This window comes from Microtus oregoni, unplaced genomic scaffold (genome assembly GCF_018167655.1).
Source record: "Microtus oregoni isolate MIOR12 unplaced genomic scaffold, Mior012 000065F_ref0000479, whole genome shotgun sequence".
NCBI lineage: Eukaryota > Metazoa > Chordata > Mammalia > Rodentia > Cricetidae > Microtus > Microtus oregoni.
In genome coordinates this window covers 436,688-461,578 of record NW_024543875.1, presented here as the reverse complement: position 1 = coordinate 461,578, position 24,891 = coordinate 436,688, and the positions used below count along the sequence as shown (strand labels likewise).

General features: G+C 35.8%; 1 protein-coding gene across 2 annotated transcripts in view; it reads right to left on the bottom strand.

The window, feature by feature from the left end:
- The window catches only part of Dok6 (docking protein 6), a 325,272-nt gene that overhangs the window by 131,615 nt on the left and 168,766 nt on the right, over window positions 1-24,891 (bottom strand). For both annotated transcript variants that reach the window (XM_041640797.1, XM_041640798.1), the window contains one exon: window positions 11,491-11,680. In XM_041640797.1, coding sequence (XP_041496731.1) covers window positions 11,491-11,680 — 190 coding nt within the window. The remainder of the gene's footprint in view (window positions 1-11,490; window positions 11,681-24,891) is intronic.

The following is a 24,891-nucleotide window of genomic DNA, read 5'->3' as shown; positions in this document are numbered from 1 at the left end:
CCCAAGTTCAGCTTGGCGGCCGCGGGCTTGGCGGGCTCTAGTTCGGCTTGGCGGGAGCCCTCCCCTTCCTCAGCCGCCAGCGGCCTTGGACTCCCCACGTGGATTTAAACTCCACAGGCCCGCATAGTCTCTGGCTGCGTGGTTTGCTCTTTTCTGACTCATTTTTAAATCTCCCTTGCAAGTACAGCTCTTAAGTGGCACAAACCAGAGCACGTGGTTGCTGAAAGCTGCAACCCCACAGGGTGACTTGTTCAGTCTCAGGAATTGATTTAATTAGATTTATTTTGTTGAGAAACTTGAATTTTCCAGTTTTTAACATCTACTAAGTGTTTTCACCGCGACTCTGCAACAGCGCCACCTGCTGGATAATAGGTAATATTGCAGTTTTTGTTTCTAACGCAAATTTTACTGCTTTGTTTTCACTAATACAATGGATTAGTAAATTTATATTTACTAATACAATGAATTACATCATACAAGGTTTATATGATTATGGGGATACCTTAATTTGCTTGTTCCTAGCCTTCAGTTTTCTTTTCCATATTCTATCATTAAGGAAGAATATGGCACTACTAAGAACGATTGAATCTTTACGTACTAATAATGAACAGAAGAATATGGCACTCCTAAGAATGATAGAATCTTTACGAACTAATAATGAACAACTAATTGACAGGATTAAAATTATTGAAAATCAGAGGTTATCTGAACAAGTGGATACTATGACAGACAAAATTGATTCCATATCCAAGGGTATTAGAAAGTTACCTGAAAGGGTTCAGGCTGTTGAATTTGACGTTCAGACTTTATCACAAAGTTTTGATAAGGTAACAGATAGAATGTACCTCCAAGATGGGAATCTACATGATATACAAGAAAAGTTTAAGGAGGACATGTTATCTTTGAAGGAAAAAATTAAAGCTTTGGAATCACAGGTGCAGAATGGGGACCAAAAAATTGATACCTCAGTGAAATCACTGGAAATATATACAGGTCAGGAGATTCAGGATTTAAGAGAGACAATGATAAAAAGATTTGAAAAGATTGGGGAAATTATTGCAGCTGGTGAACAGAGTAAGGAGGCACAAGGACAGGATACAAGGCCTCCACCAGCTATTAGAACTGGCTTACCCAGGGTTCTAGCGACATACCCTATACTTAATTCTGAAAAAGCATCAACTTCTAAAGGCTCAAAGGGAGTCAGAGAAGCTAGATGGACGCCAATAGCAATGAATGATCTGAAAGAAATTAAGCAAGCTGTTGTTAATTTTGGCCTGCACAATGCATATGTAAAGGAAATGATAAGGACTTGGGCTTCTAATGCTAGAGCTACTCCCCATGATTTCCATCAGTTAGTGTCTGCAGTTTTAGATAATGGACCTTCCTTGATGTTTGGAATTTATTTCAGAGAAGAATCCAAACATATGGAACAGCAAGGAAGAGCAAAAGGTATTGAGGTTTCCCAAGATCAAATTCTTGGTGCAGGAGAATATGCTGATCCACAGGTCCAAGCTCTTTATGACGATGAAGTACTGTGTCTATGTCACCAAGCAGCTTTAAATGCTTGGAATAGGATACAAGATCCAGCAAAAAGGGTTGAATCATATACCAGAATTAGGCAGGGACAAAAGAGAACCCTTTATTGACTTTTTGCAAAGATTAATTAAGGCTCTGGACATAGGGGTAACAGACCCAGAAGCTAGACGAATACTTCTTGAATCTCTAGCTTTTGAGAATGCAAACATAGAATGCAAAAAGATAATTGGGCCTTTAAAGTCTAGATCAGCACCTATGGATGAATGGATTCAGCATACGATGAATGTTGAGACGTTTAGCTATAATGATGAATCTTGGGTAGGAGAAGCGATTTCCAAAGCAATGAGGAGACATCAAACTGCCAGGTGTTTTAATTGTGGTAAATTAGGACATTTGCAAAGGAATTGCAGGCAAAGAATTTCTAGGAATAATATGTCTTCTGGGAATGACAAAAATAGGAGACCTCGGCCTTCAGGTATATGTAGGAGATGCGGTAAAGGCAGGCATTGGTCCAACGAATGTAGGTCAACAACAGACAGACGGGGCAATCCGATATCATCGGGAAACTCCTTGGGGGGCCTCTCGCAGGCCCCCAAGCCAACAGTGGCCCAGTCATTCCCAGTCACAGTGGAGAACGTGCCTCACCAAGAAAATTAAAAGCTCCAATTTCTGCTGTAAAAAGTAATACTGGTCTAAATGAAGAATTACGTGTGGAGGATGAGTCAAAAAACCCAATAGGACAGAGTAAACGTATATTTTGGCAGACTTCTATTAATGATCAAAGACCAAAGCTAAGAGTCTGTATAAATGGCACTTTTATTGAAGGCTTATTAGACACAGGTGCGGATGTAAGTATCATTACCCCAGAATCTTGGCATCCGAATTGGCCTCTTCAAGAGGTAGATGTTCAGTTCCTGGGAATTGGAACCCTATCTCGTGTAAAACAAAGCACAAGATGGGTTGAATGCATAGGGCCCGAAGGGCAAATAGGAAGACTAAGGCCATATATAGCCAATATTGCCATAAATTTATGGGGCCGTGACCTGCTACAGCAATGGAATACCCAGATTAACATTCCTGTATTTCCAGGAACTCATAATTCTGGGAAGGATATGATGAGGTATTATGGAAAAAGGTCACCAGCCATTCAGGCTGTACAAGAACATACAGCAAATACCAAACCTTTAGAGGTACCAACATCCCTACCTTTAAAATGGCTAACTGAGAAGCCAATATGGACCAAACAATGGCCTCTAGCTGAAGATAAACTACAGGCATTGGAACAGCTGGTGCAAGAGCAACTAGATGCTCACCATATTGAAGAATCAACCAGCCCTTGGAATTCTCCTGTGTTTGTTGTAAAAAAGAAATCTGGTAAATGGAGAATGGTGACAGATCTAAGAGCTGTCAACAAAGTAATTCAACCTATGGGCCCACTACAATCTGGAATTCCTTTGCCTTCTCTGTTACCAAAAGGATGGCCTCTTATAGTTATTGATTTGAAAGATTGTTTTTTCACTATACCGTTACAAGAAAAGGATAGAGAAAAATTTGCCTTCACAGTGCCTACTTATAATAATTCTCAGCCTAATAGGAGATATCAGTGGACTGTCCTCCCACAGGGTATGCTCAATAGTCCTACACTGTGCCAATATTTTGTAAGTAAGCCATTGGAAATAATTCGTAAACAATTCCCCAAGTCCATCATTTATCATTACATGGATGACATCTTATTATCTGATTCAAATAAAGATACTTTAGAAAGGATGTTTGAAGAAGTAAAGAAAGTCTTGCCTAGGTGGGGATTACAAATTGCCCCTGAAAAGATTCAAAGAGGAAATTCTATTAATTACCTAGGTTACAGAATAGGGTTAGAGAAAATTAAAACGCAAAAGGCACAAATTAGGAGAGACCGGTTAAAGACTCTTAATGACTTCCAAAGATTGTTAGGAGACATTTCCAGTCTACGACCAGCTGTTGGGATAACACCTGATCTAATAGTTCATTTAAACAAAACCTTAGATGGTGATAAAGATTTGAATAGTCCAAGAGAACTGACAGCTGAAGCAGAAAAGGAACTGACAATGATTGAGGAAAAATTACAGGAGGCACATGTGGATAGGGTGAACCCAAATCTTAGCTGCATCCTAGTCATATTGCCTTCCAGAATTTCTCCTACAGGGATTCTAATGCAGAGGGAAGATATTATTTTAGAGTGGATATTTATACCTAATAAACCAAGTAAAAAATTAAAAACTTATGTGGAAAAGGTCTCTGAATTAATTATAAAAGGTAAGCTGAGACTTCGTCAACTAGCAGGTATAGACCCAGCAGAAATTATAGTGCCTTTTACTACTGAAGAAATAAAAAAGTTATGGGAAGACAATGAACCGTGGCAAAGAGCTTGTGCTAACTTTTTGGGAGAAATTAATAGCAACTATCCCAAAAGTGATAGACTTAATCTCATAAAAAGAACTTCTTGGATTCTTCCTAGAATTGTACGTGATGCTCCAATAACTGGAGCCCGTACATTCTATACTGATGCAAATAAATCAGGGAAAGCAGGTTACAAGTCAGATGAATTGAGTAAGGTGGAACAAAGCCCTTATAATTCTGTCCAGAAGGCAGAATTATATGCCATTCTTATGGTGCTAAGGGATTTTAAAGAACCTCTTAATATAGTTACAGATTCACAATATGCAGAAAGAGTTATCTTGCATATTGAAACCGCTGAATTTATACCAGATGACACAGAGTTGACTTCATTGTTTATCCAGGTACAAGACATAATCAGGAACAGGCTTTGTCCGATGTACATAACACACATCCGGTCCCATACAGGTCTGCCTGGTCCTCTAGCCCAAGGCAATGCTGAGATTGATCAATTATTGATTGGAAGTGTGTTGCAGGCCTCGGAATTTCATAAGAAGCATCATGTCAATAGTAAAGGCCTAAAGAAAGAATTTTCCATTACTTGGCAACAAGCTAAGGACATTATAAAGAGATGTCCTACTTGTTCTTTCTATAATCAAACACCGTTGCCTGCAGGGAGTAACCCAAAGGGTACTAAGAGAAATGAAATCTGGCAGATGGATGTGTTCCACTTTATGGAATTTGGTAAATTAAAATATGTACACCACACCATAGACACGTATTCAGGTTTTCAATGGGCTACTGCCCTGAGCTCAGAAAAGGCTGATTCAGTAATCACACATTTATTGGAAGTTATGGCCATCATGGGTATACCTGCGCAAATAAAGACAGATAATGGTCCAGCATATGTATCTAAGAAAATGAAACGCTTTTTTGATTATTATAATATAAAACACATTACAGGTATACCAAATAATCCTACAGGTCAGGCAGTTATAGAAAGATCAAATCGTACTATAAAGGATATGCTGAACAAACAGAAAGGGACTGAAAATACCCCCAGAAATAGATTACATAATGCTTTATTAACCTTGAATTTTCTTAACGCTAATGAGAAAGGAACGACAGCAGCAGAAAGACATTGGATAATGGAAAAGTCTGCTGAACTAAATCAACGGATTTATTTCAAAGATGTGCTGACCTCTCAGTGGAAGCCAGGAGATGTGCTACGTTGGGGAAGGGGTTTTGCTCTTGTTTCCACAGGAGAAGAAAAATTGTGGATACCATCAAAATTAATAAAGTTTCGATTTGAAGAGGAGAAACCTCTTGGAAAGGAGAAATGACAACTCATCCACAATGATGATATTCCTACAGGTGGTAAGAAAAACATAGAATGGGGGCAGGGTTCTGTTCTTATCTCCACAGGAAAACACTCATCTTTGAGAAATTCAAGGGACCCTGGATGTTTGGATACTGACAGATGGAAAAATACCTGCCCAATAGGAAATATCAAGACAACTGAATGGATTGTGTAAGTAATATTAAACCATATTTCTAAATTTATAAAGCTGGTTTTGAAGTTGGACTCTGGCTCAGTCCCTCTCCAATTCCAAGCCTGTTAGTAAGAGAAAAACCCAGAGTTTCTGGAGTTTCTGTCTCATGTCAAGAGCCATGATATGGGACAGAAAGAAATATGAGTTTAGAAAACATCTTTGCTTTTCTTCATATCTATCATACTTTTCATTGAATATATCTATCATGTCTTTCATTGAATATATATATATATGTCTATATATGTCTATATGATTAATGTTTAAGTTTTTCATAATGAACAATGAGTTTTTCCTGAAGTGACATTTGAAGTTTCCAGGAAGAAGATGGGGCTCCATAACAACAACTCCACCTGATTGATATGACGTCATGATACTGATAGCTGTACTACAAGACCTGCTTTTGGTACCAGCTGCACAAGACAGTTCCAACTTGGTTAGCTGAAATGGTGCACATCTTATACAACATTTTGGCCAGACCTGCACAAAATACTCAGAGACTATTGGCAATTTTAAAAGACATTGATCTTGAAATTTAACCATCATTTCACTTTCACAGGATCCCCCAGAAAGAACGTCGCCCCCATGACAGCTGGAAGTAATTCTAGAGGACGACGTCCCCTTTCCCAGTAAAACTTGCCCTTGGGTTTAGGGACATCATTTAGGGGTTGATTATAATTAGTATACGATTGAGGGTTGGGGGAGGAATTTTATACGCTCAGGGATCATTTTGAAAAAAAAAAAAAAAAGAGGGATGATGGGATAATAGATTTGTAATTGTGAGTTACTGTTTTTAGACAAATACATTGGTATAGATTCTTGTATATTGATACAAAGTTAAATTATATTGACTATTGTACGCATGCATGTTTCTACCTCTGTTTAAAACATTTTTTTATGTATTGACATATATTGTATTGATATATATATATATTGTATATATTTACCATATTGCAGTGTACATTTCTACCTCTGATTAAGATACTTATATAATGATTGTGTATTGATATATATTTGCCTACTGCAATGTATATTTGTACATTGTTTATATTTGGAGGTCATTGTCCTCATTTGTTTCACAGTCGTTTATTGTCTTAGTCTTTAAGTTAGATAGATATTGAGAATTATATAGACTAATAGTCATCTAAGTTTTTCATTTATAATAGACTAATCAGGTTCTTTAGATATATAGAGATTATACTCAGTATAGATAGATAATCTTCAACTTCTTCAAAGAGCTGTAGAAAATGGCCTTTAATCTAACTCAGAGTTTTGTGGTAGTGCGACACAATTGCTCCTGGCAACACCACTCTATTCCCGAGAGAATGTTGAGCACCAAAGACACTCCACCTGGAGCCTTTCTTTTTGGCAGAACTGGCGTTTGGGCAAAGAAATGCCCATACCTCAACAACTGACAAAAATACAGAGCATGCATCAATGGATAAAACAGGACTGTCATATCCTGCCAAGACAGGGTAAGATAGTTTTGAAAAGTTGCTTGCCTTAGAAAATGGTATGTCAGTTATGTTAGGCCTTAGCCAAAGTTGGTTGCTTCAACGCTGCTAATGTGACTTTGGGTGATTGCCCAGGTAGCTAGTTGTCTCTGTAATTTGTTGCATGTTTTGGAAGTTGTTCTACTGAACTTCCTAATTACCCAGGTAACATTATTTCCCTTCTCAGATCTTCGATGGGGTTGAAGACTATATAAATGTAGTTACTTTCTCTCATGACTTGGCCAAGTTATTTATTATACAAGACCTAAGCTAGTTAGAATAGGATATTTGTACTTATTGTATATAATTTCATAGTAGGTTTAGAACTCTCTTATTTAAACAAAAGGGGGAGGTGTTGCGGGAGGTCCTCCCACTCCTCCAGCCTATCACCGCTGAGGTACCAGCCCACTGGGGTGTGGTTTCTCTCCCTTTAAAACAGCGGCCACTTCCCTCTTCTCTCTCTCTTCACTTCCTGCTCTGCCTGCGACTAGACTCCTTTCCTGGTTGCGAAGAGGGCTGTTGCCTGGGACAGTGATCTGTAAGTTTTTTCCCCTTTAAATAAATACCACCCTAATAATCATAACCCCGAATTGGTGTGGCATTGTTTGTGACTTACGCCTTCAGTTTTCCAATAATATCATTAGTTTTTCCCCCTGGCCCTGGCTTGTATTTTCATTTTGTCTAGAATGTCTTCAGAAAAACAGTAGAGTTAGCTTTGATGACACAAAATTCACCAATATATGGCTCATTAATTGTATCTATTTAGATTTAAAAACACTTCTACCTTCATTTTACTACTAAATGAGAATTTTCTTTTTGTTCTGTGAGTTCATAATTTTAAACTGCTTTTATGACAACACCTATTGTCTTAGTTTAATTTCTGTTGCTATGCTAAAATACCCTGACAAAGAGCATCTAAGGGAATTAAAGGTTTATTTTAGCTCAAAGTGCCAGGTTTTACACAATCACAGTACGGAAGTTAAGGCAGCAGGAACTTAAAATAACTTGTCACACCACACCTACAATATGAGGAGAGAGAAATGAGTGTTCACCTTCTCCACATTCATTCAGTCTAGAATCTAAACCTCAAGGTGTTGTCAATCTCAAGCCTGGGAGCAGCTTAAGCTAAAGAAAATTATGATCTCACAGTTCTGAAGACTGGATAACTCAAAATCAATATGTTAGTAGGATATGTTCTCACTTGGCTTAAAATGGATTTCTTCTGGTTGTGTTTTGAGAGCATGAGTTCTCAAATTTCATAATGCCAAGAAAGACATTTTAATACAGTTCCTCATGTGTGGTGACCACCTCATCGTAAAATTATTGTTATTGGTACTTCATAATGTTAACTTTGCTAGTGTTATAAATCATAATGTAATAATCTTGTTGACTCCATGGGGAGCCTTACCCTCTCTGAGAAGTTGAGGGTAGGGAAAGGTGGAGGAAGCAGGAGGAGAGGAGGGAGTGGGAACGGGGATTGGAATATAAAGTGAAAAAGGATAGTTTTTTAAAAAATTAATTAATTAATTAAAAATAGGTATGAAATTGCCCGAAGTAGTGGCTCTGCTTCCTGTCTGGACAGCACACTGTAGCTGACCTTGTTGCTGGGGATGCAGGTGAGCCAGCTCTGAAGACATGACAAGAGCACTGACCCCACCCTCTCTTGTCTGCCAAGTGGTAGCACAGTTGAGGAAAAGATGCCCTCCCCTTCCACCCCTTTCTATCTCTGGCAGGTGAGAGAGCTGGTGGCAGGGTCACAGAGTGAGAGAACTAGCCCTGCCCCACACCAGCTACAGCATATAGAAGAATGGGCCCTGCATCCACTCCTTGCTGTAGGTTACATTGGGTGAGGTAGCCAACGCAGTGATGGAGAGCTTGACCAGGTAGTGAAGATGAGGCAAAGCTACCACCCAGGTCCAGAACCAGGGCTATGAGTTGGCCCACCCAGCACCCACCTCATCTATGAATTGTTGGAGTATGTGAAGTGTCTGGATCTCTATGACACAGAAACCAGCATATCCAAGAGTAGCCCCAGTGACAGAGCATTATTGGTGGTATCTCTGGAAACCATAGGCTTCTAGCGAGACCAATGACTCATGGCAGTGAACACTTGCAATAAAGATGAATGGACTAAATGGCGAACTGCATGATTTAACATACTACACTACAGCTTTCACAGTAAGATTCTTCTTTTTTTCTTTTAAGTTTTGTTTTGATTTGTTACATTTGCCCTCTACCCTTGCAACCTCCCTAACAAATCAAAACCCAAATTAAAAAAAAAAAAAAAAAGATAAAGGAGAGGTATACACCACCCTGCCCAGCAACAGTAGTTCGTGTTGTGCGCGCGCTCTCTCTCTTTCTTACTGTGTGACTCTGTGTGTGTGTGTGTGTGTGTGTGTGTGTGTGTGTGTGTGTGTGCAGATGCTAGGGGACAACTTTGGGTTTCATCCTCAAATCATTGATCTCCTTTGAGACGTGTCAGCATTATGCTGTGCTGCCTTTCTGGGTCCTAACAGAACACATCACCAACCACAACAACTCCCTATGTCCAAGTGCTTGCTAGCATTTCAGGCATAAACTAGCCTGCCCCCAGGGTCTTCAGCTGTAGTCGCTGAAAGCATCCCCTGTGCATATGCATTGTCAGCATTCAGGCAGATGCCTGGACAGCCCAAGATCCTACGACCGACACCTAGTCAGTGTGTGTGTGTGTGTGTGTGTGTGTGTGTGTGTGTGTGTGTGTGTGCTTCATCGCTGGGCAGTCTCTGTGCACATGCACTAAACCTCCTTTAAAATCAAATTCCGCTCGTTCCACCTCCCTTTTCCAGCCGCTTCTCTGAAGAGACTGCAGGACTTATGCCTCTTCTTTCCCAGCCCTTCCCTTTTGCTAATAAATCTCAAACTTGAAAGTTTGTTGTATGGTGTGATTCGTCCTTACCGACAGCACCACTAAACAACCCAGGGTCTTTCACTGGCCTATCCCACAACTTAGGTGGTGACCACAGATGCCCAGGTTTCCTCCTGTCTCTGCTTCATTAATACTGTATTTCAGGGACGGACCACAATGCCCAAGGTTCTTTGTTTGTGTGTTTTGTTTTCATTATGTGTGTTCTGGAATGAAAATTAGGTCTTCATGCTTATAGATAAGCACTTTATTAACTTATTTATCTACCTATTTATCCCCCTATAACACTAATCTTTAGTTTATAGTAAACAATATTTTAGATGAGTGAATCGTTAGAGAATTACCATCCTTTTATACAATGTGATAATTTTTTAAAGCAGTGTACATGTCTAAAAATATTCTTTGTGTTAAAAATTTTATTTTCAATTGTTATACAGAATACGATCATATTGTACCCTGAGTTTCTAGGCAGAAAGAAATAGTTGGATGAGCTCGGAGTTACTAAGTAAACACAAGATTCAAGGTTCTTCAGGGAAATTAGCATGATAATGTAATATTTTCTTGGTGTAAAAGTACTTCATTCTATGAAAATTACTGCAGCTGAGGGATTTTTGTTCTTAAATTTTAAGAGACATGTGACCTGTCTAGGATGAATATTATTAGAACCCAACTATACTTAAATATTTAAACATTTTATATGAAGAACGTTATGGATTAAAGTTGATATGTTGTATACATTGGAACCTCAGTCATAATTTTTGTTTAAGACTATGAATTCATTTGAACAGTGTGTTAAATCAGTTCCCACCTGGAAGACTGATGCACTAACTGTCACTTTGTCACATAGAAATTTTAAATCTAGGCTTAATATGTAGATCATTGGCTAGAGCACTCACTCAAGTAGGAGGCTTTGATTTCAGTTCTGATGTGGAAAAAAACAATTCCCCAACTTAAGTCTCATGTTAGGTGTATATTTTCCCAAAGAGGTCTGAGGATTAAAAATGTTAATTTCATTGTCCGAAGCTCATGTATAATCATGTCTATTCATAATAATTGTGAGAAATCCATTCATTCCAAGCATGTATGGTTATTAGCCATATTCTGTGATGCAAAAGTCAACCTATTTGTTTTATGACAATTGTGGCTAAGACAAAATTTGTTCAGTTATTTTGAGTATTAAATTACTCAATAATGTTACCAGCATAAAATGTGGTGAAGACGTTGTGTAACTTATTTGAAACCTAAAATGTAGTATATAATTTTTAAAACAGCACTTAATATCATTTTCTTTTCATAAATTCACAAAAAATAATACAACCAACGACACATTTAATTGCATAGGAATATTACTGCATGAAAATATGTTAAATTATTATTATAACATTTTAATACCTTACATTATTATAATGTCTTGATATGCATGTTTGAGACTAAAATGAGTTTGACTGGGGTAATTAGCCAGTTATGTTATAATTAATATTTTTAAAATCATTAATAAGAAGCAGTAGGTATTTGTATTTGGTAGCTTTGACCTTTTATAAAGGTAATGTTTATATCTAGCAATGGTGGCCAGAAATTTTCTCACAGGACTCTGTTACACACATAGCTACATTTCTGTCATGAAATTGGAACTTACCTTCCTGACTCAAAGGTGAACCACGTTGAATCCCGACCATATCTTCTTAGTGAGCTAAGAGGCCACATCACCAGCTTGACCTTGGCATTGTGGATATCCCAGAGATAGATATTCTCATGAGTGATCTGCATTGTGCATTCACCATAAATATCCAGGTTGGGTGTAGGCATAAGATAAACATTGAATCGTTCTACAAAGAAACAAAAAGCATGGGGAAAATCAAGGAATGGTCCTCACAGTCCTTGGCAACATTAATATACACTGTAAAACATTACTCCTCTTTATTTATTTATTTATTTATTTATTTTTGTTTTTGTTTTTCGAGACAGGGTTTCTCTGTGGTTTTGGAGCCTGTACTGGAACTAGCTCTTGTAGACCAGGCTGGTCTCGAACTCACAGAGATCCACCTGCCTCTGCCTCCCGAGTGCTGGGATTAAAGGCGTGCGCCACCACCGCCCGGTTTCTCTTTATTTTTTGAAGAGAGAAGTTCACTAAGCTATCATTGCTCATTCGTTCACTCTCATTGCACATTACTGTACTGTAGACAGAAGTTTGTCCCACCTGGCTCCACAGCCGTTAAGTCCCAAACAAACACACAGAGGCTTATATAAACTATAAACTGTTTGGCCTATTATCTCAGGCTTATTGTTAACTAGCTCTTACAACTTAAATTGACCCATAATTCTTATCTACGTTTAGCCACATGGCTTGGCACCTTTTCTTAGTGGAGCATTTTCATCTTTCTTCCTTGTCTGGTCAGCACACCTATATTTTGCTACTTGCCTCCTGGCTAATCAGCATTTTATTAAACCAATACGAGTGACAAATCTTTACAGGTTAAAAGAGCATTATCCCACAGCATTGCATACATTCTTTGTAGTGAGAATTACACAATGGTTAAACTGTACCATTGAAACGTTGGAGTAATAGCTAAGCAGAATCTCTTCCACATGATGCTTATTCTGCTTCCTAACATAGTCAACTGGTTGTCATAAACACAACCTTTTCAAGAAATCATTCCTTATCTATTATCTATCTGTCTGTCTGTCTGTCTCTATCTATCTATCTAATCTATTTATCATCTGTCTGTCTGTCGACTATCTATCTATCTATCTATCTATCTATCTATCATCTATCTATCATCTATCTATCATCTATCTGTGTATCTATCTATGTATCTATGTATCTATCTATCTATCTATCTATCTATCTATCTTTCTATCTATCTATGGATAAATACTACTGAATCATTCTCACCTTTGTGGCCTGAAGTATTTAGTGTACAATCATAGTAATTCCCTAACTACAGAGACACTGCAAAATAATCTCGTGTACACATAAAACCAATGTAGTCAGGGTCAGAGTTGGCATACAGTAATTGCAGATATTCATTACTACCTTCTACAAAACTTGAGACATGCCCTTGGTAAGCAATCTAAAGATATTTACTTTCTTTCACTCCGGTATATTTTATAGTTGAAAATTCTATTATTAGGCAGTAATTCTAAACCTTGCTTTGCAATTTTCTGTGCATCTCCAAGGATATTGCAAAGTTCTGCAGGCTTTGATTCCCATTTAAATGCATTGAATGCACTTTCAAAAACAATGGTTTGTAAGTTCCAGGAAGTAAAGAACGTATAAAGTGCTGTATAAGATAAGTGTGCTTCCTAGCACCATTTCCTTGGTTTATAGTAAGTGACTAATATCTATTTGTGAAGACATGAGAATAAAGACTAATACATAATGAATAGAGGATGTGAAAATTGAGGCATTCTGAAAATAAATAACAACATGATAAGTTCAAGAATTACTGGCAGAGAGCTCTCTGTACATTATAAGTAATTCTGAAGCAGGCTGAAGAGGCAGTGTGGTTGAATTAATTATTTCGAAAAGTACACTGAGGCCGATGTAGTTAGAATTACATTTTGGAATGTGGTGCTATCTATCATAACACCGTGTTCTCAAATACTGAACGCTTACTGGTGCTCAGTGGGAATTGTCTGGTTAATAAGATTGTTTCTGGCAAGTATTTAACCAAGTAAGGATTCTTTGAGTCAAAGAATAATATTGGGATTTGAAGTGGGTTAAATTAACTTAAACATGAATGCTTGGACAATGATAGTCATATGACTGACATTTATACTCAGTTCTAGTTTTTTTTGAAACAAAAGATAACATGTTTTAATTTTTTACTTACGTTACTGACCCATAGAACTAATATGTATATGGATTTCACATTAATTTCCAATAAAATAGCATTGGAGATCAATGTTATAGCTAACAATGAAGAACAATGCCCCATTAGTTATCTTTAATGAAAAGGTATAAATATGTACTCATTCTATATATTTTGTATTAGTCTTACATGCAGCCACTTAAAATATACATTTAATATTACATTAGTCAAATGCCCTCCATATTTCTCCTCCCAGTGGGGTTATATATAATAAATCAAAGAGACACTGATTTATATAACATTTTTGTGTAAATAATACTTGAACTCAATGACAATGACTCAGAAATTTAGACAATGCTTGAACACACTTCTTTGGTCAAGACACATTTGATGAAGTTTATCATTTATATTATATTTCATCATATTTCAGTGACATCTTTTTTTGCATAGAGAAATGCTGTTCTACAAGTGGAAAGTAAAGTATTCCTATTTTTCTATTTCATTAATTTTAGTCTGAAGACAATCAAAGAATCAATACCAGGATGTTAATAAATAAACATTCTACAAAATATTGAAATAAGACAACTACTGCTTATGACTCTTTTGACCCTCAATAATCCAGACTTTTATTTTAAAAATAGGACAGTTTAAAATTACCTTATCAATGAACAATACAAGAAACGTAAATGCAAACACACAAATAAAATACCCTTTTGTTTTCACAGAAATAATATGTGATCAAATGTCAGTGACAAAACTTTATAAAGGAGGAATGAATATCAACTATTTGCAGAACTTTGGAGATAACATTAGAATTAAAAATAAGTGAATTTAAAAATAGTCACATAAAAATGTTCTTTTTCTTTTTCTTTTTTTTCTGAGACAGGGTTTCTTTATAGTTTTGGAGGCTGACCTGGAACTAGCTCTTGTAGACCAGGCTGGCCTTGACCTCAAAGAGATCCACCTGCTTCTGCCTGCCAAGTGCTGGGATTAAATGCGTGGACCACCACCACCTGGCCAAAATGTTCTTGGTATCAAAGCCATGGAATCATTTTTACATGACAATAAAATGTGATTGGATAATTATAAAGACAACACAAAGCAGGTGGTAGTGCAAAAGAATCTCCTTCTCTCTCTCTCTCTCTCTCTCTCTCTCTCTCTCTCTCTCTCGTCTTTGACTTTTCCTTGCCTCAAGCATATTTTAACCCTGCAGCTCAAGTTAACTCTTCTTGTTGTTACTGTGGTTTAGAATTCTCTAATCTTTCTTCTGATGTATATTTTTATAATATTTGAAATAATTCAGTTTCCTGTAGAAATATTATTTTTATGCTACATATATTTAAAATCCATTATCTGCTAGTGACTGGAATTTCAGAAATTTCAAATTCAACTAAAATGGTGCTAATTACTGACATTTGTGAAGGGTTTTTTTTTGGGCAGTAGAGGCAACTCATGTCTAATTTTTCTATCAATAAAAACAATGACATCATCTGCTGCACCAATAAAGACATCTGTCTGTCCAAACAAGTTTTAGTTATCAACAGTCTCTCAGGGAGGTGGAATAAGTATATAAGGTGAGTAATTTAAAATATTGTCAAAGAATGTTACTTTTAAAATTAAAGAGCAAATATGTCATTTTCTTGGACCAAGTACCCATTTTTAGACTTTGATATTCCTCAAAATTACTGTTAGGCAGGTTTCAAAAGAGAATCAAGTTTTATCCATCATCTCTACTAGGCAGATCTGAGTTATTCCAGGAGATGATAAAGCTTTCACGTGAGTCCTACATTTGTTACATTGTTGGTTTGTTAAATGAATTATAATACTGATAAATTAAAACATTAAATTTTAAATGTAAAATTAATATTAAAATGTGGCCAAGGATAAAATAGTGATAGAGGAAACAAAGCTTGTAAAACATGCCATGTTCTAGTAGGACAAACTAGCAGACTTCCCCACGAAATTATACTCTAATATTTTCTCATTAACACCGTCTCAAATAACTTGTGATGGACTTGAAAAGAATAATTTCTTTTTTTTTGAAAATCATCAGTGATTCTTATTCACACACAGACCAACTAGATGTTCAAGATCCTACCATCTTTTTATTCTTTTTCCACTCTCACTGTACAGATATAATTATTACTTTTTAACTATATGCCAACAATAGCTCCCTAAACCTATATTCTCCCTCTCATTCATAAATCAGTTATGAGATTTTAATTTATAAAATCTATTTTTATGTCCTTTCCCTAGTTATATCCTTTTTATGACTGTTTTTGTGCCTGGGATTTACTAACCACTTAGGTATTTTTAGGGTCCAATATGAATGATCTCTTGCTGCTTCCTGTGACTCTTTCCTTTGCATTAATTGGATCATGTTTTACCAACTTTAATTTCTAGACTATACTAGAAAGTATAGTGAAAAGAATAATTTCACATGCCAACTTGAACAAAAGAAAAGATACCAAAAGATATTTTTATGAAAGTTTATCATTTGTCAAGGTAGGAATTTTTATTTAATGTGATCACAATAATAAAAATACGATTATAAGAATACTCGAAAATCCATTTCCACGTAGCAAAAGAACTAAAAAGAAAACCAATTATCATTTTCAGTGTTAATTATCTGATAAATAAAATTTTATATGTATTGTCAATGTTGTTGAATGTAGAAAATAGATTTTTAAGTTATACAAATGATTTTCATATTAAATATACTTCCATTTCAAAACTATAGTGTTTAAGAAAATTCCCAAAAATATCATTTATAAATCTACAATTTGTTGAAATTTATGGTTATATATTTGCTGGTATATAAGACCACATAATTTTATTTGAAATGTCCAAATAAGAAGCAAAACTGAATGTTTATTAAAGTAGCCTGTCTAACAAAGGTATGTAATGGTGCAGTAGGTATTATAAAATGGACCAGGCTCTATCACTGCTGCACCACTTGGCATTTAGGAGCCCATTCCATAGGGCTGGATGCCTGCTCAGTCTCCATGCAGTAGGGAGGGGCTTGGTCCTGCCTCCGCTGAATTTGACAGGCTTTGTTGACTCCCCATGAGAGGCCTTACCTTTTCTGAGGAGTGGATAGGAGGTGGGTTGTGGGGAAGTGCTGGGGGGAGCAGGAGGAAGGTGGTTGGTGTGTAAAATAAATAAAAAATTGAAGAGAGAGAGAGAGAGAGAGAGAGAGAGAGAGAGAGAGAATAAACGGATTTGATCTAATGGTTTTGGCCCGATAATGGTAGTTGTGGTTAAGAAGTATAATCCGGGTGAAGGATCCCTGTCAGATTATGCAACAGACCATGCCATTGGTTCACAGAAGGGATGAAGTCTTCCTTCCTCAGCTGGTGGGTTTTTAAACAGGTCTATATAGGACTGAGATTAACCCATGTATAGCTATTTGTTTAAGCATGGGGGATGGAAAATAAGTGGAGTTTGCTGTCGGAGAAGCAAGAATCAGAGACTCATATAGCAAGTATAAATAAGCAGAATACAGGAAAAAATTTTTAGCCAAATTTAATAATACTGTTTTATTGTTGTTCACTCTAATAGAAAATATATACCAAGGCAAATAGTAAATTTCCATGAACCTTCTTTCTTTTTTTAAAATTAATATTTTATTAATTCTTTTGAGAATTACATACAAATTATTTTCATGACATTTCTTTACAACTTCTCCCCTTTTCAGGTCCTTCCAGATCCTTATAGACCCTCTTTTTTCATTTTTTTGTTTAATAACTCATTAATTCCAGTTTGTGCTGCTTTTATACTCTGGGAGTGGGACCATTCATTGGAGTGTTGTTGACTACCAGGAGTTACACTAATAAAACTGACTCTTTTCCCAGAAACTCTTCTGTTAGGAGGATCATGAAGCCTTTCTTCTTCCATGCTAAAATGTGACTTGATCTGATCTTATGCAATTCTTGTAAGGACTATGACAGCTGATATGAGTTCACAAGTGTAGTAGTTCTCTTTTGTCTACAAGATGCTGTTTTGTGTCAGCCATTCTGAATAGCTAAGTCTTAATCCCTTGGAGAGGATGTAATACAGACGCTTCATTGTGGCTATGTACTGCACAGTCTTTTATTCACTGTTCTCCAGCCAGTTGTGAGTTTCTGTACTAACAACCATCTACTGTACAAAGAAATTCCTTTGATGATGCCTGAGAGCTGCACTAGACATAGGTAGAGAGATGTAAATTTGGAAGGCAGTTTTATACCATGTCCAAAACCCAAACTGTTCTTCCTTCTGCCTCTTCCCCTCCATATGGTACCATGATAATTGCAATTTTTATAAGAAATATAAAACAAAGATATAAAATATTAACAGACCAGAAAATAGACACATCGGATTAGTCAAATTTATTGTTATAAATTGTATTTTCAAAAAGATGCTTTTGAAAATTTCAGGTACACAGCATGTTACAAAATCTAGTGTATTTGTCATAGCATGGTAGCTCCATTAGTTTGCCTTTGCTGAAATAAATTTGAAAATGTTCATTAGGTGTCAATGCATTCTCTTTTTTTCAAAGAAGGTTCCTTTTATTAGCTTATTGCTGGTAACTTTTATCCACCATCCCATCTTCCCCTTTTGTTCAGAGTGGTGGACTTGGACATTATGAAATGTATCCTGCCTATCTAGAAGCCAGGAGATGCACTAATATTAAAACTCATCACATTTTTATAAAAATTGGTTAAATCTAACAATAATTTACACCTATGAATATTCTTATATTGGCATTATATTTCCCACTTACAATTTAAATGGTGCTCAGAAATGTAAGTTTCATAAAATAAAGCACAACTTAGGTCTTAGGTTTTTGACTATTCTTTGTATTAAGTTTCATCTGTAGTTCCTATTCTTCCTAACACTGAATTTCAGTTCCATGATTTCCCCCAGACAAAAGCAGAACCCACATTTATTTTTAAGAACTATGTGTTTTATTTACAAAGATAACTAAGAATTATGTACATTTATATAAATAAACTAGTTATGAAATGACTATTTATGACTATGTAACCAGAAAACTTGATGCTTTTGAATTTTATGAATTTTTTCTATTAACCTGTGATTATGTGAGGTGAAACTCACTATTTGTACATCTCTCTTAATAAAATACCTCTAAAGAATTAACAAAGATTATTTATAAAAAAGAACATGTAAGTTAAATTTAGTCCTTTAATTATTTCAAAAACAGATGCTGATTGAGCATGATGTATTTTTAAAAAAGAGTTTATTTTCCCCTGCCACTGCTCCAGAACAACTATTATTATCCTCTTCTTATTCCTGATGTTTCCTGCAGCACATGTTCATTTTCTTAGTTCACTGTCGGTCATGAGGATAGATTCATCTTCACGCCACTAATGACTTAGTCACTGTAATCTGGTCGTAACATATTATCCTCCCTTCTCTCAGGGGAAGTCAGTGGCTTGGAACTCAATAGATAACCATTATCATTCACTTCAACATCTTAATTCTTCTGTAACTTCCTTATGTGGGGATATCTGTCTTGGGAAAGGAAATAGGCAAAAGGAGAATCCATGCTAACTTCTTATTACTATTGGAGGTTTATTTCTGTGTTGCTGTATACCTAATAATGAGCAACTCAGGAATTGACGGTCCTTTGGAGGGTAGAATCATCACAATACTTAGACTCTTGCAGGATAGTTCATCCATCCTAACGGAGGGTTCTCATTTGCACACAGGTTCTGCAGTCCAGACTTGTTCTTTGTCTCTATTCTCCCATTCCCTGTCTTCAAAAGATACTTTTCAAGGCTAGGTAAGTGTCCTGTTGTGGATCATAACAAGATGAGTCAAGGGAGGCTAACCATAAGCATCACTTGTTTTCCAAGAAAACACATGCTTGATGGATGCAATCAGTGTAGAAATGCGGTTCATTGGATGATCAGCATCCGTGTATTTGAATATCCTGAAGAGCTGAATCTCCTTTTAATCCCCAGAACTTAGATACATCATGGTAAAAACAGATGTCACTTCAGTTCCAATTACAGGTGCTTTGGTAACTTAGTCTGGCATTCTGCTTTGTAGGACCTCTGCATTTCCAGCAGTTTCTCCCATTGCCACCGACATCCCCAAACTCTACAAATGTCTTCTGCCAGTGTGGGGAATGGAGTGCCCACACTTTCTTATAAAAGCTCTCCATAGAATTGTGTTCAATAATCCTCCAGCCTGTTCCAAATAATTACTTAGTATTTTCTCTTATTAGACACAGCTCTGTGGCTGCCAGATATTTATGAACCCAGAACTGCCATTCTAGAGTTGTTATTTCAGAATTGTGAGGTACCGCTTGCAAACATACTTTTGTAAGAATACAAAACCCATAAATAATATAGTCAGTACTATCTAAGCAAAGCTTCAGATACTGGCGCAGTATGAACCACTGAGGAAAATGTCAACGTGGATCTATAGGAACAACTGAGCAAAAACTTTAGATTTATTACAGATATCCAAGAATTTGGTCTACTCCATTGTGTAATACAAATTGCTTTATTTAAGTTACACGAAGTGCTAAAGATTTAAATGTAATCTCTCCTTACACAGAGGAAATAAACACACTGCTAGCTTCTTCTATTTTACATATTATTTTAAAATTTCTACTGTACAGAGATATTGGAATGGACACCACTTAATTCAGGACCATAAGGAACTGATATGCAATGAGGAATTTTATGATTGTATATCTAGATATATCCTTAAATAATTAGCAGTGAAACAAAACATGACTCATGCTTGTTAAAATTTATAGAACTCTTTAGAAAATGTGATTCTATCCCTACTTTAACTAGAAGTTTATCAAAATTTATTTGATTGTAATGTGGCTAGAAATTTCACATTCTATTGCAATGTGCTCAATGCACAGACTTCTGTAAATGGGAATACTGGAATACCTGCATTTTTTAATTAATCACTAGCATTTAAAATTCTTACCGAATTTATAATCTCAAATTTTCCAAAGCCTGACTACTGTTATAATTTCCAAGTAAATCAAATTTATTTTGGTATCTATGGAAAATATTTAAAAATAAAAAATCAGTTATTGTTATTCATTGTAGAGGTAATTAACCCTCATTAGAGTGCACATAACTTTGTGAACATAGTCATACAAATTGTTGTTATTTTGAATATACAATATTTAGCATTTTTGTTACTGTTGTTATAGTATATGCTCTTTCACATGCTATTATTCCCTGAGAATAAAGTTCTCAATAAATGTAATGTTTCACTCTATGGCTATGCTTTAACTTATGTAGTGATTATTCATCTGAAAACTCCTGAAGTTAAAAGAGCTTTTTCTAATATAATTAATCTGAGAAAATGACTTCTATCTCAATTCAATAAATAACTCACTTTGTTTTATTTCACTGTTAGGATTTACTTTATGCTTGTATGTAAAGTTTAGATTTATTTAAACATCTTTGATTATGATTATCATATACATTGGACATTGAAATATGGATCATTTGGCTAAATGACAAAAAAAATTTCAAGAATTGCTTGACAGCAGAATTCATATATATATATACACACATATATATTCCTATATATGTATATATATTCATTTAAATTACTTGATCAGGTTAATTAAAAGAAAGTTGTATTGTTTCTTTTCTTGATTTGGAATTCTGTATATGAAGTAATTTCTTTACCATGTTTATGATAAATATTTTAGCTCATATTTTTATTAACTTTCCCATGTCATTTAATTAAGGGATGTAGAAATTAATTTTAATGTCATTACTTTTTATAAAATTTTCTTGATTTTTGGAGGATTGTTCCATTTGTGACATATGAATGGAATGTTTATATCTTTTGCTCTGACAAAATACACTGGGGCACAGAATATTGCTGTCACCTCAGGATATTTTTCTCCTCCACCATGTTCTAGCTATTCATCACTCACAAGTAAGCACAGCTCTGATTTCTAGCACTTGGGATATTTTTGCCTATAATAGTAGGTTCTTGTGAATTGGCAGAAGCCAGCTTTAGCAGAGTGCTAATTTCCTCCATCTGTGAATTCCTTTTTTTATTTACTTCACCTAAAAATATTATGGTGATTTTGGCATTCATAAATTTGATTTTTTTGATGAATCTGGCTGATTTCTTTTTATAGTCATTCATTAGTGTAAGAAAGAGTTGTCTTTAATTGCACCCATATTAAATCAAATCTTGAGTGTGTTATGAACCAAAGTATGGATAGCATCAGATTCCAACTTGGTGAACCAATGAGTTTTATCATGGTTACTTACAAAAATATGGTGAAAGGTTACTTACTGGAGCAATAATAACTGAAAGTCAGCTGCATCACCAAAACATACCCTAGAAGGGGTAACAGTTCACAAAACCTGGGCACCTGCTTCACGCTTCTCAGGTTACAGATATCTTAACAGGTTGGAGAGTGTCTTTCCAACTGATCCAGTTGATCTAAACATCTTCCAGGCAGCTGGTCTGGTCTCGGGGTTTTCTTTGCAGGTTGACTTGTCTAAGAGTCTTCTTTGCAGCTTGGTTACACTGTCAGGGGCACTCCCAGATTGCTTACTCTGTCACAGAGGAGCCTGGTGAATTTTATCATTTTGAAAGACTTCTTGAAACTATTTTGAGCTGTTTACCCTTCTTGCTTAACCCTGCGGGATGGATTGTTTCAATCTCAGAGGAAACTATTGTACAACTGAGACATGATGTTCTATACATGCATGTCATCATTCTAGGACAATTTATTGTTTTTAATGCCTTACTATTCTCTAGGTATCTGAAGAAATGCTTGTGATCTGGAGACTAGGAAATTTGAAAAAAATTAAAGCTAAAAATGCCTATTTATCATGCTCTCTTTCTCTCAGCAACATTGTTGGAGGTCAGGGAATAGGTTTGTTAGAGAGGAACACACACACACGCACACTCACACACACGCGCACACACACACGAGACAGACAGACAGAGAGGTGTATTTGAGTCACTGGGAAAGCAGTTGACAGCATGAGATAAGATAATCACAGTAAAGAATTTAGCAACCACTTTTATCTAGCACCCATATTTTCTTTCACCTTTAAAATTATTTCCATAAATATCTATTCTTAGCTAGCCTAGAAGTAAATAAGATCAAATTGTATGAAGAGTTAGGATAATAGTAGAGGAATAGCAATTTGAAAGCAAAAAAAATGTTGAAGCAGTCAAAACAAAGTAGTTCATCTCTACTTCATTAAAGAATAGTGTGAGATCACCACAAAATTCATTAAAGTTTTTGTATTTTATGTCGAGTCTGCAAGCCTATAGTCCATATTTCTCAGAAGGAAAGGTTCAGTGTATCTAGCGCCCGCCTATATTACGTGACAGTACGGTACTACTCCTGTATTGCGGCATTCGTGAGCCTCGGGCAAGGGGCTGGAGATTGAAACACACAAAGACACACAGAGACAGCACAGACAAAGACACACACCTCTAGTCACTGGTAAAGAAACCCCTTATTGAATAACTCCACAGAGGCTTATATACCCAACACAGTCATGTGGGCCAGCAGGTGAAAACCTCATCTCCTGATCCTCAATCAAGGACAAGGCAACACATGCTCGGGAAGCAGAGCTGGACACAGCTTTCAGTAGCACAAATCAGAAGGCCAAGGAAAGGTCACTACCAGGGAAGAGCAGCTGGAGGTCAGGACTCCAAACAGTCCCAACAAGTGTAAATCTAAGTATGCAATTGACAATAAAACACATTATATTTAGAAAAATTATATATGATTTAGAATCTAGTACCAAATAATGCAGGTAACAAGAGTTGCAAAAATTTTTTGATGATTCTAAAATCTATCCAAAAAGGCAGCATAATATACATAATATAAATGTATATACATTTTTGATCAGTCATAAAGAAATTATCTGGTTTCTCATTTTAGTTACAAAAACACAGTCTTTTTTATAGACTATGAGATAATGATGTTTGTTAACAACATGCAACAACATTATAATCACCAAAGGCTCTCATGACATGCTTTTACCAGGGCTATTAATTTATATACTACAAATTCTTTTAAAAAGCCGGAGCTAGCTTCATCTATGATACTAATTGAACATCATTGAAAATCTTCTACTTTTGTGGTTCTAGATTTATCATTAACACAAGCAACAAATCTAGAAATGAAAAAAAATTGTCATTTAGCCAAATGATTTATATTTTAGTGTCCTATGTATATAATAATCCTAATCAAGGATGTTTAAAACTATCTATACCTTATTCACAATAATAAAATAAATCTTACCATTGAAATAAAACGAAATGAGTTATTTATTGAATTGAGATAAAAGTCATTATTGCTGGTTAGTTATATTAGAAAAAGCAGTTTTAACTTCAGGATTTTTCAAATGAATAATCACCACATAGGTTATAATACTTGTGATAATAATTTTTCAGTTAGATAAAATGTACTGATGATGAATTAAAAGTCATTGCAGATATAGCCTACAATATTCCATTGGACAGTATCTTAGTAGATGAAGCTGGTTTCATTAGCAGTACTAATTAAGACTGTGAAACTAGAATTATCATGAGATTGCAGTCACCCCTGTGAAATTAAACAGTTTTGTATTATGTAAACACATAAACTACCTTCCCACCAGTCATATTACTAGCCAAATACTCTAAAAGATTTAACAAAAAGCCAGGCGGTGGTGGTGCATGCCTTTAATCCCAGCACTCGGGAGGCAGAGGCAGGCAGATCTCTGTGAGTTCGAGACCAGCCTGGTTTACAAGAGCTAGTTCCAGGACAGGCTCCAAAATCACAGAGAAACCCTGTCTCGAAAAACCAAAAAAATAAAGATTTAACAAAAAGATAATCCAAATTTGTTAATATAATAATTTAATGTATATTAGACATCAAAGAAGGAGATAAAAATGTTACTCATTCAGAGACCATATGTACACAGTATAATACCTACCTAAGTTTTTAGGCATATGGCTTTTTCACTAACAAGAAACCAGGAACTTGGATTGAATATTAGAACTTTCTCTAGTTGCTACATCACTAAAAATTTCTAAACAACCTGCTGATAAAGTTGTTTTCTTTTTTCAATATTTTTAGGAATTCTTTAAGAATCCCGTATATTGTGTTTTGATTATATTCACTCCCCTCCCCCATCTCTTCCCAGACTCTATAACCACCAAACTGTATGTCTTCATTTATTTTTATAACCCACCCATCATTTCCA